Below are 18625 nucleotides of genomic sequence, written 5' to 3'. Positions count from 1 at the left end.
AAAAACAGCAGCAGATACCGGATCAAATCAAGACATCATGGCAAAAAAGCAATGTACCGACTCCCATACCAAACATGAAGAAAATAAATGAAAGAAACTCTACAACAGCAGGAAAAAGAAAAGGAGAACAATGAAAAACGGGAGAACAATCTCGTACTATTTAATGTTCCAGAAAGCAAACTCGAAACCCCCAAGGAAAGAGAAAGTGAGGACCTACAAGTCTTTCATCAAATCTGCGAAGATGGCTTAAGGATTGATCTGGATGAAAACCAAATACAAATAGTTATACGAATTGGGAAAGTTAGCAATGAAGGCTCACCAAAACCGAGACCGCTAAAAATTGTCCTCAAAGAGAAAAGGGATAGATTAGCATCTTTAGATCATTGAGAAATTTGAAGGAAACAGATTCGACACTCCAACTGATCAGTGTTTCTCATGACTGCTCAAGACAGACCCGTGAAAAAATAAATTCAATGATCGAGGAAGCTAAAAATAAGGATGGAGACGACTCAATAAACTACAGATACACAATTAGGGGAACTGCAAGTCAGCTACAGGTTCAAAAACGCCGCAGAAAAACGGTTTCAAACTTTGCTGCATTCGGCTTCTGACTAAAATCTATCAATATCTTACTATACAATGTAAGAAGCTTGATCAACTTTAACAAAAGAATTAAATTTGCTGACTATGTATACAGACTTGATTTCGACGTTTTACTTTTAGCTGAGACATGGCTCACTACTGACATAAAAAGTGCGGAACTGTTCCTTCCCGATTATGATATTATACGAGGCGATATATCAACTGAATCAGATGCCTCTCGTCACAGTGGTGTGCAGGTGTGATAGCTGTGCAGAAAACAATCAAATCCGAGGAAATGGCTGAAAAAGTGTGGCTGAATTACCCTTATCAGTTCAATCTTCACTTCGCGTTACCAAGTTAATTGGCCTAGAACCTTTTTACATCGCAGTTCTCTACAACCCTCCGGCGGGAAGCAAATACCGGATATCTATTGAGGATTTACAGAAGTTATTCCGCCTCATTGAGGAAACGTGCTCCAAGCGTCTCCTCTTATCCGGTGACTTCAATATGCCTCACACTAACTGGAGTACATATGATTCTGCAAACAAATCTGAAAATCAGATCGCTTCGCTTCTGTTCGATATGAATTTAAAACAATACATCGATTTCAATACAACAAAGAAGAGCCTTCTTAATCTTGTGTTGTGCAATGAAGATCCAATCATCAATGATACAACTTTGTGCGGAAATCTTTCTCGGTTTTCGGACCATTTTCCCCATCACGATTAATGTATCCATTAATAGTAAAGTTTCAGAAAATTCATCAACGAGATACTTTAGCTACTGCAATTGTGATTTTGATTCGTTGAATGAGGCTATTATTGCCAACCCATTCAAGCCGTACTGCTATAGCAATGTGGATGTTAACACGAATCTCTGGTATGAATGGATACTTAAACTGATCGAAATACATGTTCCTGTTCGAACTAAAAATAGACAACTACTGCCTCCATGGACATCAGCAGAGACATCCCATTACATGAACAAGATTAAAACTGAGCGGAGAAAACTACAGAAAAAGGGACTCTGTACGTCTGAAAAACTGAAAAAGCTCACTGAGGAATGTGATCAATTGCAAATAAACGATAGAGTCGAGTACAAACAAAAGCTTTCTGCCAGCAGACACAAAGGACGAATCTACAACTATTTGAAAAGCCTGAAAAAGGATAGTCTACCACCAGTCATAAAATCTGAAAACTTGAAAAGGGAAGCTAGCACAGATCTCGAGAAAGCAAACCTTTTCAATAATGACTTTGCTACGGTAGTTACTGATGACGGTTATGAATACTTCGAACCAAGCGAACAGCATAATTTTGGGGAAAATGACATCTCAATTACGGAAGACTTTATCAAAACAGAGCTTAAATTACTTAACCTCTCGAAGAGCAGAGGTCAAGATTCGACACCACCAATACTGTTTAAAAGATTCGGGGGATCAATAGCTACGTCCCTTAAAAACTTGTTCTGTAAAATCAAGCGATTGCGCAAATTTCCATCTGCTTGGAAGACTGGTATTGTCAGTCCGATATACAAAGATGGTGACAGAAGAGAAGTTTTGAACTATAGGCCAGTTACGCTATTAAACATTGTCGCAAAATCAATTGAAAAATTTATCTTTGCACCAATTTACACTGCGTTTGCTGATCGTATAAGCAAATTCCAATTTGGTTTTAGGCCAAGACGTTCTGTTGTACTACAATTACTATACAGTTTATCTCATATTTACTCACACTTGAACTCGAGAGACTCTGTTAATTTATTTATTTTACTTGATTTCTCCAAAGCGTTTGACAAAATAAAACATAGTATCCTGATGAAAAAGTTACATCAAATTCCCATCCCCAAGGCTTTATTCGAACTGATACAAGACTATTTATTAGGAAGAACACAGAGTGCGAATAGGTGACCAGTTATCAAATGAGCGAACTGTAACATCTGGAGTACCACAGGGATCGGTATTGGACCATTATTCTTCCTGATATACATAAACGATCTCCCCAATGTTGTTTTCTCATCGTTAGCCTTACCATTCACTGACGATTTAAAACTGCTTTACAATGCGAGACCTGAACAAGAATCCTCAGAAAAACTTCAAACCGACTTACAAGCCCTTCACAACTGGAGTGTGCAAATCCATCTACTATTCAATTTGAAAAAATGTTCCATTAGCGAATTTCAGTACGGTAGAAATAAGAACACCCCAGAAGATTTTTGTTTTATTATGGATGGAAGAAATTTAAACCACAAAAGCCTTGTTCGTGACGTTGGCCTGTTCATGGATGAATTACTAAACTGGAACGAGCATGTGGAAGTAAGAGTTGGAATGGCCAGAAAATCGTTCTTTCGGTTGAGAAGTACGTCCCCGATCATTTGCACCAAGCGTAAGGCCGACCTATACCGATCAACAAAATCAATGTCGATAATGTCTGCATCCGAATGCTGGGAACTAAGAAAAACGAAATTCGAAATCATTGAAAAATTCAATAAAAAGGTTCTGAGGTGGATTTGCGGAAATTTAGACTACAAGGATGCTTTGGTCAAATCAAACTTATTACCACCACTCTACATTAAAGTGCTTAAAGACCTTCTACTTTTCAGTAACATCTTGCAAGGAAGGTACAAAGTCGATTTTTCGAAAGAATTCAACATCACCAACAGCGGGAGGAGACGTGTTGTGCTTCCAGACACTAGATATGAAATACAGAGGCAAAACTTTTGGTATAGGACTGGACTCAGAATAAACGTCGTCCTAAGAGCTCTTGATTTCTTAAACCCGGAGAATCTGAAGAACAAACTTATTGAACACATGTGGAGTTATTTTAATGGACATTGACTGAAAACAATCCCTGTACTTGGATATTTATTTGTTTATGTACAAACTGTCGTGCCAATCCTAGATTGTAAACGCGGGGTGTGATTTCCCAGTGGCATACCCACGAAGTCTTAATAAAAATAATAATCATAACAATAGTGGGCTGAACGACTTCAAGACTAGTAGGAGAATTTTATGCAAACTGGGCGCTACCTCTTTATCCCGTCTCTGAAGACAAAAGTCAAATGGGTCAGACGAAAAATGCGCCTAATAAAAAATTGCATTAAAGACAAACAGGATAAATATACTTGCTACAAATTGCTTTTGAGAGCAATTAACAATGATTTCCTAAAAAGTGCCTGTTAAGTCATTTATGATGAAAACATTTCTACTATGACTAATGAGGATCTGAGATGATGACATTACGCCACATAACAGCAGCTGAAGTGCCACATCAACAAAGAGAGAGAGAGAGAGAGAGAGAGAGAGAGAAGGAGATAAAACCTGAACGAGAAAGAAATGGAAAGAAACCCCTACCGACAGAGAGAGAAAAAGATAGAAATTTTTTCCATGAGATTCGACTCTGCAACCACTAGTTTCTAGCCTTGTTAGTAAATAAATCATATAGAGAACTGAAAGCAAAATTAAAAGCAAAAGTTTTCAACCAAGCAGTGAAAAAAGTTCAAAACCATTTCTTGCCTCGGAAGTTCTGTCAAGTAACCCATCTCCGAGAATTAAAAAGTTTTGTTGGCAAGTAATGGTAGTTAAACTCAGAAAAAGACAAATATTTAAAAACTTTGTAAACAATTGCAAGTTTTACCAAAATCTTGCTAAAACTCAAGATATTAATTTCATTAATATCGTAAGAAACATTTCATTGTCTTATCCAGTATCCCTGTTTCACGCCCGAAGGTTTCACTAGCTCAAAGATCAATAAACTTGGAACATAATAAAAAACTTTCCGAAAATTTAAAAATATGAATCCAAAAATTACCAAAACTGGAGTCATAAAAAATATTGATCACCATTTCATTAACTCTAGAAACTAAGCATCAGCTCATCACAAACCCTGGAGGAGGTCCCAAGGCCCCTGATGCCGAAGAAATTCAAAAACATAAAAAAAATTGCAACTATTTTGAAAAATTTCTTTAATCCGTTATATTAAAAACTTGCAAAACATTCCATTACAAGTAGAAAGTATGCAGTAACAATTTATTAAACCCTAGAGAAAGCTTCTGTGGCTCTTGAGGCTAGAGAAACCTAAAAAAATTGACAAAAAATCTAAAAAAACATTTTGTAAAACTTGTGATATTAAAAAGTAGAAAATTAATCAATGATCAAAAAAAATTTACCAGTCACTTATTATCAAACCCTAACAAATGTTTCTAGACCCATGGGGCTCAAAAAATCAATGACTATAAATGTAAAAAAAAAAACAAAAAAAAATGGTAAAAATTGTCGAAAAAAATGCTAAAATTCGTGACGTTAAAATTTTGCAAGACTTTGTTTTACTTCTAGAAAAATACAGTAACGCATTTTCAAACCCTAGAGGAGGTTCCTTGGCTCTTGAGGCTGAAAAACCTGACAAAAAATTTCAAAAAACATGAAAAATGCAAGTTTTATCGAAAACTTGCTAAAATTTGTGATATTAAAAAGATGAAAAACTATTCCATGGCCCATAAAAACTTGTCATTAACTTATTATCAAACTTCTTACAAGGTTTTCTGGCCCCTTGAATTAAAAAGACCTGAATAAGTTCCCTGACACCTAGGTATAATAAAAACCAAACATAAACGACTAACTTCAGGCGAATTGCTCTCAAACGACCAGCGAGCGGTTGGCTTCGTCAACAGCTAACCACGGTTTAGTGTCCTCAGGGCGCTACCTCTTTATCCCGCTTCTGAATACGAAAGTCGAATGAGTCAGACGAAAAACCGGACACAAGAAAAATTGCATAAGACAAACAGGATTAATATATTTGCTACAAATTGCTTTTGAGAGCAATTAACAATGGTTTCCTAAAATTGCCTGTTAGATCATTTACGATTAAAAATATTTCAACTATAACTCATTGATAATGAGGATCAGAGATGGTGACATTACGCCACATAACAGCAGCTGAAGTGCGGAATCATCAAAGAGATAGTGTGTGAGAGAGAGAGAGAGACAAAACGTGAATGAGAAAGAGAAGGAAAGGAACCCCAACCGAAAGAGAGAGAAGGAGACAGAACTATCTGCCATGATTGGATTCGAGACTGCAACCTCTAGTTTTCTAACCTTTTAAATAAATAAATCACATAGAAAAAAAAACTGAAAAAGGCAAAACTAAAAAAAAAAGTTTTGAACTCCGCAATAAAAAAATCAAAACAATTTCTGTCTCGAAAGTTCTGTCAAGTAACTCATCTCCGAGACTTGAAAAGTTTCGGTGGCCAGAAATGGTCCTTAAACTAAGAAAAGGACAAAAAATATTGAAAAGATTTGGAAATTGCAAATTTTAATAAAATCTTGCTAAAATTCAAGACATTAAAATCTTAAGAACCATTTCCTTGTCTCAAGAGACTATCCAGTATCCCTTTCAAGCCTGAAATAGTTTTACTGGCTCATAAAGAACCATACGCTTGGAACATGAAAATTTTTCAAAAAATTGAAAAGTCACTTTAAAACTAAAAGATTTAAAGTTTTTAAATATTACTAAAACTGGAGTTTTAAAAAATGTTGATCACAATCCCATTAACTGTAGAAACAAGGCAGCAGCTTATTATCAAACCTTGGAGGAGGTCCCAGGGCCTCTGTTGCAGGAAAAAATTGCAACATTTTTCAAAAAAAATTGCTTAAATTCGTGATATTAAAATCTTGAAGAACATTCCATTGCCATACTATCAAACCCTAAAGGAAATTCCGTTGCCCTTGAGGCTAGAGAAACCTAAAAAATGAGGCCCTTGAGGCTAGAGAGAACTATGCAGTAACATATTATCACACCCTAGAGGAAATTCCGCGGCCCTTGAGGCTAGAGAAACCTAAAAAATGACAAAAAATTGCAAGTTTTAAAAATTGCTAAAACTTGATTTTAAAAATTTGAAAATTAATCCATGACCAACATAAACTTTCCAATCACTTATTATCAAAACCTAACAGAGGCTTTTTTGACCTTGGAGGCTCAAAACATCTGAATAATGACTATAAATGTAAATAAAATAGTGGAAAAAATGCAAAAAAGATCAAAAATATGCTAAAATTCGTGATGTAAAAATATGGCATGACATTCCATTTAATACTTAATTATTCAGAAACCTATTTTCAAACCCTAGAGGGTGTTCCTTGGTTCTTAAGGCTGAAAAAAACTAAACAACGACAAGAAATTTCAAAAAACTTGAAAAAAGCAAGTTTTATCAAAAAATTGCTAAAATTTGTGACATTAAAAAGTTGAAAAACTATTCCATTACCATTAAAAATTGTCAGTAACTTATTATAAAATTCGTGATGGTAAAATGTCGAAACCATTACATTAACACTAGAAACTACACAGTAACCTGTTTTTAAAACCTTGAGGAGGTTCCTTGACACCTAGGGCTAACAAAAATCAAAAAACGTCAAAAATTTTCAAAAAGCTTGAAAATCGCAAAATAGTATAAACTTGCGTTTTTAGAAAGTCGGTTGTTCGTCAGCAGCTAGCCACGGGAGGGGGGTTACACCCGAGGATGATTGGGGACAATAGGGGAGGGGGGTCAACAGTGGGGGTGTCTTCAACCTCTAAGAACCGCCCTTCACACCATAAGTATAAGTATGAGTCTCCAAAACAGTTTGAGCTGAAATATAGCTGAAAGGCTCTAAGATCACTTAATGCCCGCTGGGCGCTACCTGTTTATCCCGTTTTTGAGGGCGAAAAGTCAAAAGCGTCAGACGAAAAATCGGTCCGAAAAAAAAGACCGACAGGACTAATATAATTGCTGCAAACTTCGTTTGAGAGCAATTAAAAACAATCAAATATTTTCAAAAAGCTTGAAAAAGTTGTGCAAAATAATATAAATTTGCGTTTTCAGCGAGCGGTTATTCGTAGCTATAAACGGGTGAACGGAGGGGTGCACCGAGGGCTGATGCGGGGGGACCTGCACCGAGGGCATTGACCTCTAAAAACCGCCCTTCACACCATAAGTATAAGTCTCCAAAACAGTTTGAGCTGACGCAGAACTAAAAGGCTCTAAGAGCACTTAATGCACACTGGGCGCTACCTGTTTATCCCATTTTTGAGGACGAATAGTCGAAAGCGTCAGACAAAAAATCGGTCAAGCTAAAAATCGCATAAAAAAGACCGACAGGACTAATATAATTATTGCTACAAACTTCGTTTGAGAGCAATTAATTAGCTCTTGTTGCGATTACAACAGTTGCATTACTTACGCCACACAGCAGTTGATTGTACTACTTTACTCTGGCCCTGTTTTCATAAAGCAACAATGGCGAGAAAAGAGTGGCAGAAAAAGATAGCCTAATTCTAAAGCAGAATTTGGTTACTGCTCAAGATTCTGTAGTACTCGTCAAGTTCTTTTATCGGTAAATTATACAACTCTTCTAATTGCAACGAGAGTTGCTTAAATTGTGTTTGAGACACGGTAAAACGGACTCAAATGCGATACAACATTAGATGTTGTTTACTTACACTGTGCTATAGTTTTTAAACGTTACCGACTAACTGCTCGGGTGAATTGCTCCGAAACAACTGTCGAGCGGTTGGTTTGTCAGCACCTATCTGCGGCTTCAGAAGGCTGGTTTAAGCTTTATCGAGGAGGTGGTGCAAGCGGAAAGGGGGGTCGAGCGTGCGGTGGAGGATGACCGCTGGGGAGTAGGGAGTGAAAGTGAGGGCGTGGTGATGTTTGTGTCACCTCCGCGCGGCAAAAGCTCGAACGCATTGGCTACCAACCACCCTGTGTGGCAAAGAAAATGGAGGACCCCCGCCCTTCACACCATGAATTTATGTCTCATCAGTTTTGGTTAATCGCAGACTAAGAAGAGCCTACGGCTCTAAGGGAACTAACAACTCGGTGATCTAATGCCCTACGGGCTTTACCTGTTTATTCTGTTTCTGGGGACCAAAAGTTAAATGGACAGAAAAAAAACTGAAAAGTCGGTTGTACAAAAAATTTTGCTTAACATAGCCGGCAGATTGCCGGAATAGCTACGAAAGAATAGACCTGCGTGCCACATAATAGAGATAGAAACAGATACAGATCTAAATTGAAAAAAAATCGACGCCGCTCAAAAAACTAGGTAAAAAACATTCAGCGATAAATTAATAAAGCTTGTTAAAATTCATTCCGCAGAAGCCTCTTATTAGGGACCTTTACTGCACAAATGAGTTCCTTTGACCTTAAACAAATTCAAACTAAACTTAAGTTTTAAAGTGCAAAAGTCTTTTCATTGAGTGAGGTAAGTCACGTATGATCAAAATCTAATCACGCAAATAACCTAAAAACTTTTGCTAAAGCGAGTGAGAAATGACGTCACGCGCGCAAATGCCGTTAGTGAGAGGAAGAAGTCATTCAGAAAACTTGAATTTTTCAGCTTTGCTGTGTGAACAAATGTAAAACGAAAAAAGAGCGTCAAACGACGAAACAAAAAACATAGCCGGAAGAATTCCGAAACCGACTCGAAGCGTCAAAACTTCACATGCAAAACCGTAATTGCAGCGGAAACCATTAGCTTTTGTATTAAACCATTAACTCATTACCTTGCGAGGTCTGATCTAAACATTGGTCAACTTAAACCACTGTTACCAAGAGATACAAAATGCAGCAAAATTTCATAATATTGAAAACATTTGGTAACGTCAAAAAAATCCGAAACAATTAAGACGGTCAAAATACTGATAGGTTGAAAACGCTGACAATGCTATCAATTGCCCCCAATTAATTCACGATTCTAATCTCAAAGATCGGGAAAGCAAACGGCAGATAATAATATTAGAAACAAAAATAAATCTTTTCAAAAAAGAATGCTCAAATTTAAGAATTAGAAACTACTAAAATTACACTTCTAATCACTGCAATTAAGACCAAAAACAGCGCATACTTCTTCCTTGTTGTACTTATGCTAGACAACATGATTTCGTACTAATTCAAAAAATAAATTGATCATAGAAAAGACATAAACAGCAGAAGAATATTCAAAGACAAAAAATCGATTAAATTAACACTAAGGCCGGAAGAAGGTTGCAGTAAAAAGTAATAAGTGGACATTTTGGAAAAGGCTTGCTAGCAAACTCTCAGTACTGCCATATGTTGAATGAAATCAATTGCAAACCAAAGAAATGACAAAAATCTAAGAAAAGGTTGAAATCATTCAATTTTTTAACAACTGAAAAAAATTAATTTAACGAAAAAATGTATGTGCCACAACAAAGCTAGAATGTTACTGACTAGAATGTGAAGAATATGGGCACGATGTAAGGAACACCGTAACAGAAAGACAATCTTGATTTTTGGAAGTTTTGAAAATCAATTTAAAAAGTTCAAGAAAAACGAATACATTTCATTGTTCACCATTGAAGACATAGAAACTATAACTAGTCATAGTAGAATTCATAAAGACGAAACATTGGAACATTTTGCAAAAAATTGTCAAAAAACTTTTAAGACTGCATTTATGAAAAAGTGTTAACTGTTTTTCAAAAACTTAACGCCAAAAAGTGATTGAACTTTTATTGAAACGAAATTGAAACCCCTCATCTTGCACAAAAAGACTATTTCTAGTAAGTAAAACCAAATTAGAAACCAAAAAACTGACAAAAATCGGAAAGAAACTACCAAAATCGGATTAGCATAAGTACAATTTTATAAAACAAAATTATATCGAGGTAGAGAGAGGCGTTGAGTATATGAATTTTCAAAAAGAAGTTGCCATATTAACTGATTTTTGACAAACAGACGGTTAAAAGATCCAAAATGACAAAATTAATAGAAAAAAAAAACAAACAAAAACTAAAAAATCAAGAAATATGTGCCAATGTTGAACTTGAAACGCTATCTTCAGGCTCCACAAAACACAGTGGTATCAAATTCCGAGGTTGACAATTCAATATAGCATCGAATAAAAATAATTTCTACAAAAACCAAATTACAAGCAAACAAATTGAGCCATTTAAACGAAAAAACGGCTAAAAACGGTTACTTTCAGGTGCCATTCAGTCAAAATCTACTTTCAAAGTCAAAAAGTCATTCATTAAACGCAGCGCATGATCAAAAAACTTCTCTCGCTCTAGAAAAAAATAGTTCACACGGCAATTTTACTCACTTACGCTTTTAGGTCAAAACAGCGTCTGAACGAATAGTACTTCCGTTAAAAAAAACCTGAAGAAAACCAATACTCTTCGAGTAGTAAACACCAAGAGCACCGCAATATAGCTTCGCTCAGCTTACAGCTTCGCAGCTATAAAAAAGACCAGCAGGACTAATATAATTGCTACAATCTTCGTTTGAGAGCAGTTAACAAAATATCTAAAGAAATATCTCAAGTGTTATTGTCACCCGACCAACTCATTACAATTTGTTTATAATTAATTTTTACCTTGTCTTTGACATCTCCCACAAATATGAAAAGTGGCGCAGGATTCCTCGTCTCCATCATTGCATAGGGGAGACTGGTGACCGAAACTCCATCCATAATGAAAGAAGAATTATCACTATGGCAACCCTGATCGTTGTCGTAGGCGGAGGTGGAGGCATGGTTAGCACTTGACTCAAAGTCGCCTGGGAACATCGAATCGGTGGCTGATAGTCCACCGTTCAACTTTGATTTAAGCCCCCTCCTCTTTTGAACACCTGAAATTTATGAAGAGAATATTAGCCAACTGAAATTGATGAAAAGAAGCATCCATTTACCCAATTATTAACCACACTGTCTTGCTAACGCATTCAACAAACATTAAAAATGTAAACTGCAAATCTTGCAGGAACACGACGCAGTGATGAGCTTTGGCGCTGACAATAAGAGGTGCGAAGACATCGAGAAAATCGAATGATTGTTGAAAGCACTAGCTGTGACCCTAATTGGAGCAAAGCCAAACAATGTTTTTCACATTCTACCATTTGCCCACTACCAGAGCTTGCTCAATAGCCAAATTTTAAAAAGCGCGATTGTTCACAGCGCAATTTTTATGGACCACTTCAAACACACAGAATGGGAAACGATAATTCATAAATAATGAGATAATCAAGAAACTTAACCAGAGACTATATCATTGACTATTTATTTTTATATATTGCTCGAGTATAATCAGATGTATCCGCGGCGATATTGAACAATCTTCCACCATACCAAGAATCACCCCACAATTTTTAAGAAAATTAATTTGGGAAGATGTCGATTTCATAATCAAGCAAACAGGAGGTCAACCTGATTAAGCCACGACATCTGTATGAGGAACGGTAAGTACTTCAGCCTCGCAAGTTTTAAGAAATTACGAGATGAAAACAAAAATTTTGAAACACGTAAAAGTCCGGCTACTTTGTAGGACATTCTACCGGGAAACAAATAAGTAGTCCTCGGCAACTTATTCACCTCTAATAACAACAAATAGCCGTCAGACTGCCGGAAAAAAGCCGCGGGTCAGCCCACTGATCGACCATGGGACTGAAAGAGTACGAGAAACACACCCGGTAGATTGCCGGAAAATAGCCGCCATTGATTCTCATAACCGAGATTGGGATTGAAAGAAGAGAAAAAACTAATGAAAAAGAATGAATTTTGTACACAAACAAATTAAAAGTGCGAACTGTTTTGATGTCATTTTGAAGCTGAACATAATTCTGTTTCATAGTGAGACGACAAAGGGGCTAGTATAAATACCAATAAGCATTTGAGATGGTAACTAAGAACAAAGTTCGAGTAACGGGCATCTACATTTGGGCTTTATGGGTTTACCCCGTTTCAATTTCTGATTTCGTTTTTTGATACTGACTCAGTTCATTTTGAATTGCTTTGCTGAGCAACTTCTGTCTAAAAACAATTTTAGCAGAATGAGACAAGAGTGAAAATAGCCTCGAGAAGTCAAAAAGATTTCACGCAAAATGTTGAACAAGCTGTGAACTAAGGTAAAGCAAAAAAAAATTTAGTACGACGAGGCAAAAAAATAGGAGCGCTATAGTATAGCCGGCTGAGAAGCTGAGCCGGCTAATGAAAATTGAGGGAAAATTGATGAGACAGCCGAATTTCTTTTTCAAGTGTGCAAAACTGTTCTAATTTGGTCCGCAGCTTCAATAGAAGCGACAAGTATGATGAATTTAGCTTCTAAATTACAGGACATTAAGCTCAATACTAATAACAATTAGAAGTATACTCTAATTGTTATTAGTATTGAGCTTAATGTCCTGTAATTTAGAGGCTAAATTCACCATACTCGTCCAACAAAGAAAAAAAATAGCCGGAAGAATTCCGGAAGCGACTCGAAGCATTAAAACTTCACAAAAAAAAACGTAATTGCAACTGAAGCCATTACCTTTTGTATTAAACCATTAACTCATTACCTCACCAAGTAAAACCACTGTCACCAAAAGAAATTCGGCTGTCTCATCAATTTTCCCTTAATTTTCAATAGACTTTGATAACTTAATGCACTAAGTTTTTAACCATTAGAATCCCGGGCCTTATTCGTTTATCCCATTTCTCCTGATTTCACTTCCTGACCTTAAACGTATTTACATCGATTTATTGAGTTCATGTAAAACTCCATTCTGTTGAAGTGAGTGGGATGAGTCAGAAGTAAAAAATGGTGACCTACGTAAAACAAAAAAAGTTAAACGAATTCAAAAAAATAAAGGTGAGACTAAAATTATTAAAATTATAAGCATTTGAGAGGTTGACGGTGGATATTGAAAGCAAACCGAGGAACTTCGGTAAAATTGCTTCTGAACGAGGGCTGGGGGCATTTTACAGCTATGAAAAACTTTGTGGGATCAAAAAATCGCACCCGGAAGGCAGTTTACCAAATCACACATAAGCGTTACCGGATCTGCTAAATTCTCACTAACAACCACCTTTGTGTTAGCAACAGACGTAATTTCAGATTGAGAACACGCATAAACTAAGAAGTCAAACGTGACGAAGTCACTAAAGAGCGAAGGATGTTCTAACAATAACGCAACGGTCGAGCAAAAAATTCAAAAAAAAAAAAACGTTTACAATGATAGCTTCAAAAATGTGGTGAATTTGGCCTCTAAATATGAGCACATTGAGCGCAGTACCAATATCCGTTAGCCATATACTCCAAAAGACTCTGAAAAACTTCTTGCACGAATTCATGTCTTTAACCATGAAGTACTAGTTTCCGGGCTTTGTTGGTTTACCCCAATTCTGATTTCGCTTTTTGACCTTGAAGTCATTCAACAAACCATTGATGGAAAACTTAAAATATTCTACTTGAGTTAAAATTACTTAACATAACGGCTGAGTTAACTTAGACGTACAAGAGAACAAAAGAGGACCTTTCATTAACGATACTAAGTCTTCGGACAAAAAAATTACAAATACAAGCAAAACTCAAAAAAATCACTGAAATTATTTCCCAAACTAGTAATAAAAGTGTTAAAACAGTTTTATATGAACGAAAAAAAAGCAATTATGCCTCACTAGAGAGCCACGAATCTGCCATACACCAGGCCGTTAAAAAAAAACAATTCTAACAACAAAGATGGTCAAAACTAAAAATATTTAATGATATTTTTTGGAAAGAAACAAAGTCAAAGTATTAAACACATTAATAGATTCAAATATGGGTTAGAGAGCCAATGAGAACTGTTATTGGTGAGATTGAGTAACTGGAAAGCGAAAGAAGCTACAAACTGGGCAACACTCCAAAAATCCGACATTTTTTGAAAACAAGTTCTGACAAAGTATTGAAATCTCTTAGAAATAAATTGGAAAACTTGAATAACTTCTGTAATGTATCATTAGCTAGCCAAGAAAGCCTTTCATAAACAAGACAACAGACACGGGCAAAAAGCAGAAAATCACCCACATTTTTTGGGAAGTAGGGTCAAATTATAAAAAAATTGATGCAAGCTGAACAATTGAGAAGCTTCAAATATGCCTCATCAGATAGCTAGCTCTACCCACTATTAATCAGACTTAGTATAGGCACAAAAAACTCGGCAAAACCAGGATAAAAATCAGCAAAAACGCAGGTATAATTGCCGGTCGTGATAAAATTTTGCTTTCAAAAGCAAAAATCTGATCAAACACCAATATCTACCTCCAATTTGAAAACAGCTTGAAAAGTTTCGCGACATAAACCACCCCTGTTTTTGCTCCTTTTACTAATCCACTAAAATTAAAACCCTAATTTGACATCGATAGCAACAAAAAATCAAAGTCGAAAAAAAGTGTGGACACATCTTAAACATAGCCGGAGGAATTCCAAAAACGACTCGAAGAGTCGTTTCGGCCAAAAACAAACTTTCAGCAAACTACTAAATACAAAAACAACCGAAAAAATTGTCAAAAAGCAAACATAGCCGGCAGATTGTCGGAAAAGCTGCAAATGAATAGACTTGTGTACCGTATAATAGAGATAGAAACAGATACAGATATAAGTTGAAACAGTTGTCGACGCTCCTAAAAACTATGTAAAACATTTAGCTATAAATTATTAAAGCGTGTGAAAATTCATTGAACAGAAGCCTTTTCACTAGGGGCTTATAATACACACATGAGTTTCTTTGACCTTAAACTAATCCAAATTAATCTTAAACTTTAAAGTGCAAAAGCCATTTTTTTTGAGTGAGTTAAGTCACGAATGATTGAAAACTTATCACGCAAATAACATATAAAAAATTTTGCTAGAGAGTGAGAAATGACGTCACGCCGGCAAATGCCCATAGTGAGGAACAGGTCATTTCAGAAATATTGACTTTTTCAGCTTTGATGTGTGAACAAACGTAAAACGAAAAAGAACGTGAGACGACGAAACAAAAAACCAAGATCACCACATATATCACCTGAGCTCATCTTACAGCTTTGCAGCTATAATAAAAGCAATTCAAAGCCAACTAAGGGGTCATTTAGCCTAAAAACCAACAAAACTTTTAAAAAAATCAATTAATTCCTCCAATAATATAAGAGCACATAAAACTAAATTTTTAAAATCAAATGGAGAAAACAAAAAATCAATCAACAACAGAATAGGAAACAGGCTCACAAACTATCCAATTTCTAGTAAAAATTGAAAAACTGCGAGAAATTGACAAAAAACTTAGATTTCTTCTATTTTTTGTTAAATTTCTCAAAATAATTACTGTTTAATATCAAAATTTGATAAATTGAGATCTCAAAATTCTTTCGAGCAATAGGCGTCTATTCAACCCCAATGCAGTGAATGCAATGAAACAAACTAATGGGCAAAAAAGCTTAAGTAGCCAAAAAATTTGCAAAAATGGCTGAAATTACCATAAGACTAAAAACCAAAAAACTTTAAAACACTATCAATACAAACACAATCATTAACAACCAAAATTAATGAAAACACTGCTGAAATGGCCACGTATGAACAAAATGTACGTCACTCATAGACAGTTGTTATACACATCAATTTCTCGCTGTCTCGAAAACAGCGGTATGAACAAATAATACTCTTCACTCAAATCGATTTTTCCAGCAATCAAACTACTCCAAAAATTATTGACGCATTTCAATTAACTCTCATTTGCTTCAAATTCACTCCAACTTCAAAATTCAATTGATTTAACATAGCCGGCAGATTGCCGGAATAGCTGCGAAAGAATAGACCTGCGTGCCATATAATAGAGATAGAAACAGATACAGATCTAAATTGAAAAAAAAAATCGACGCCGCTCAAAAAACTAGGTAAAAACATTCAGCGATAAATTAATAAAGCTTGCTAAATTTCATTCTGCAGAAGCCTCTTATTAGGGACCTTTACTGCACATATGAGTTCCTTTGACCTTAAACAAATTCAAATTAAACTGAAGTTTTAAAGTGCAAAAGTCATTTTTTTGAGTGAGGTAAGTCACGTATGATCAAAATCTAATCACGCAAATAACCTAAAAACTTTTGCTAAAGCGAGTGAGAAATGACGTCACGCGCGCAAAAGCCGTTAGTGAGAGGAGGAAGTCATTCAGAAAATTTGACTTTTTCAGCTTTGCTGTGTGAACAAATGTAAAACGAAAAAAAAGCGTCAGACGACGAAACAAAAAAAAACCAAGAGCACCGCAATATAGCTTCGCTCAGCTTACAGCTTCGCAGCTATAAAAAGAATTTCTCCAATAATTCTCTTCGAGTCATAAAAATACGCTACAGTTATACTCCTCTTGGTGTCGTTTAGACAGCGCACCAATACAATTTTGACTTTTTGAATTGTAAAACAGAAGACCGAGCACCAAATTGTAATTAACGGGTAGCTCCTAAATAATAGAGTCTGAGAGGCTGACGGCTAATTACATTAGCAGTTCATAGTATGCATTAAAGTCAAGTAGTCTAGAAAAAGGTGAAAAAATTATGTTCGCTCGAGGGTTTATATAGCGGTTTAAAGATTTCAGATAAGACTAATATCTCCGCAAAAGACACTGTTCAGCAACAGTTGTCTCAACAAATGCCACGCAAGAATAAAACCCGAACTTAAAGAATCAGATTTCCAATAAGTTAGTGTTTTGGTGCATTAAAATAAGTCAGGAACTCAAAGGTTCACAGCAGCTTTTACAAAACCATGCGAAAAGAAGCCAAGCAATTAAAAGCTGCCGTTTAATGATTCAGTCCATATCTAAGATGGAAAGAAATGAGATGTCTGGTGTAAAGGGTGGGCTGAGAAGTCGATGCAAATTTTAGTGATGAGATATTTACAAATTATTGCAACAGCTTTCGATTTTATGTGGGGCGTCCAACTTCTGCCAAAAATCAAGAAAGATAACTTTCCACGTTTGTCAAAAAGAGCAGATAATTGATTCGTTCAAGGTTCTATATTCAGAGGAAGTATAATACAGTCAAACTTTTTAATCAAAATAAACCGTTATTACCATAACACGCCATTCTCGAATTTATTTTCCAAATAAGATCGAAAGCTTCAACATATTGACAAACAGCGAAGAAAGTGGGTGAAGTAGGTACATATGCAGGAAGGTACGGGGGTGTGGTTAAATGTACTTACTAGTAGTGCTACTGCTGTTACTATTACTACTATTGCCCACCATGAACAACCGTTTGGGCACGGAAAGTGTTTTTGGGGTGGAGCCAAGACCACTACTGCCGCCTCCTGGCAGTGCAAACATACAAACATAGATAGGTAGGAATCAACACACATCTAGGTACCTTTCTCTACTTACAAACAGTATCTGTTTCCTCTAATCAGCAACATCTACCAATTGATTACATTGCGGCAGTTATCGGTGTTACACATGCGAACAATCTATGTCACCTGATTAATTTATCAAAGTGCTAATTATTCAGTACTTTATCAAAACGTAACGGGACAATGTCAGACGACTTGTTCTCAAACGATTGACGTGGAGCTATCTGTGGTGGAGGGGTGGGTTACGGGCCCAAGTCTTCCTTTTCTAGTCTTCTTAAGAGACCAGTAAAGCCATCGGACAAACATAAACCGACTAACGTCCGATCAATTGCTCTCGAACGACAAGCACGGGTAATTTATAATTTAGGGGCATCGCTTAAATTTTTTGGTGCAAAAACTTGGACCTGCTACCTGATAGGGGTTCTGACCAGCGACCTCCAGGATAGCAGTCAGACATCTTGACCACGAAGCTACAACGGCGATGTTATTCAACCGCTAACAATCATTCTTATATTATTAAAAAAACTTCATTTCAGAATGAGAGCAATTAAAATCACTCAAAATGAAGTGAAGCTCGAAAGGACAGATTGTTCTAACACAAGCGCAAAAATGGTCAAACAAAACTTATGCATAAAAAAGACAGACATGTTTACAATAATTGCTTCAAACTTCGTTCGAGAGCAATTAAAAAGTCAAATCTGTCTGACAAAAAACGATCCAGCCGAAACTTGCCTAAAAACCGAAGAATAACGAAAACGATTCGAAGACACATTCGAAATCAAAATTGTGCACTGAATTTCCCCATAATAGAAAGATAAACATACCCGACAGATTGCCGGAAATGGCCGCCATTGATTTCCATAATCAAGATTGCGATTGAAACAACAGAAAAATTAATCAAAAAATTGAATTTTTTACACAAACCGTTTTAAAGTGCAAAC

The 18625-nt window shown here is 36.1% G+C and overlaps 1 protein-coding gene across 16 annotated transcripts in view; it reads right to left on the bottom strand.

The window, feature by feature from the left end:
- The window catches only part of LOC142349375 (myotubularin-related protein 13-like), a 235257-nt gene that overhangs the window by 59054 nt on the left and 157578 nt on the right, over window positions 1-18625 (bottom strand). For 15 of the 16 annotated variants that reach the window (XM_075400867.1, XM_075400878.1, XM_075400874.1 and 12 more), the window contains 2 exons: window positions 17544-17648; window positions 10955-11208 (listed from right to left, as the gene is read on the bottom strand). In XM_075400867.1, the coding sequence (XP_075256982.1) occupies window positions 10955-11208; window positions 17544-17648 (359 nt within the window). The remainder of the gene's footprint in view (window positions 1-10954; window positions 11209-17543; window positions 17649-18625) is intronic. The other variant, XM_075400880.1, reaches the window with a different exon arrangement.

This window comes from Convolutriloba macropyga, chromosome 11, assembly GCF_964194025.1.
Source record: "Convolutriloba macropyga chromosome 11, txConMacr16.3, whole genome shotgun sequence".
NCBI classification, from domain to species: Eukaryota; Metazoa; Xenacoelomorpha; order Acoela; family Convolutidae; genus Convolutriloba; species Convolutriloba macropyga.
The sequence above is the reverse complement of the archived record's forward strand: the minus strand, read 5'-3'. Positions and strand labels throughout refer to the sequence as shown.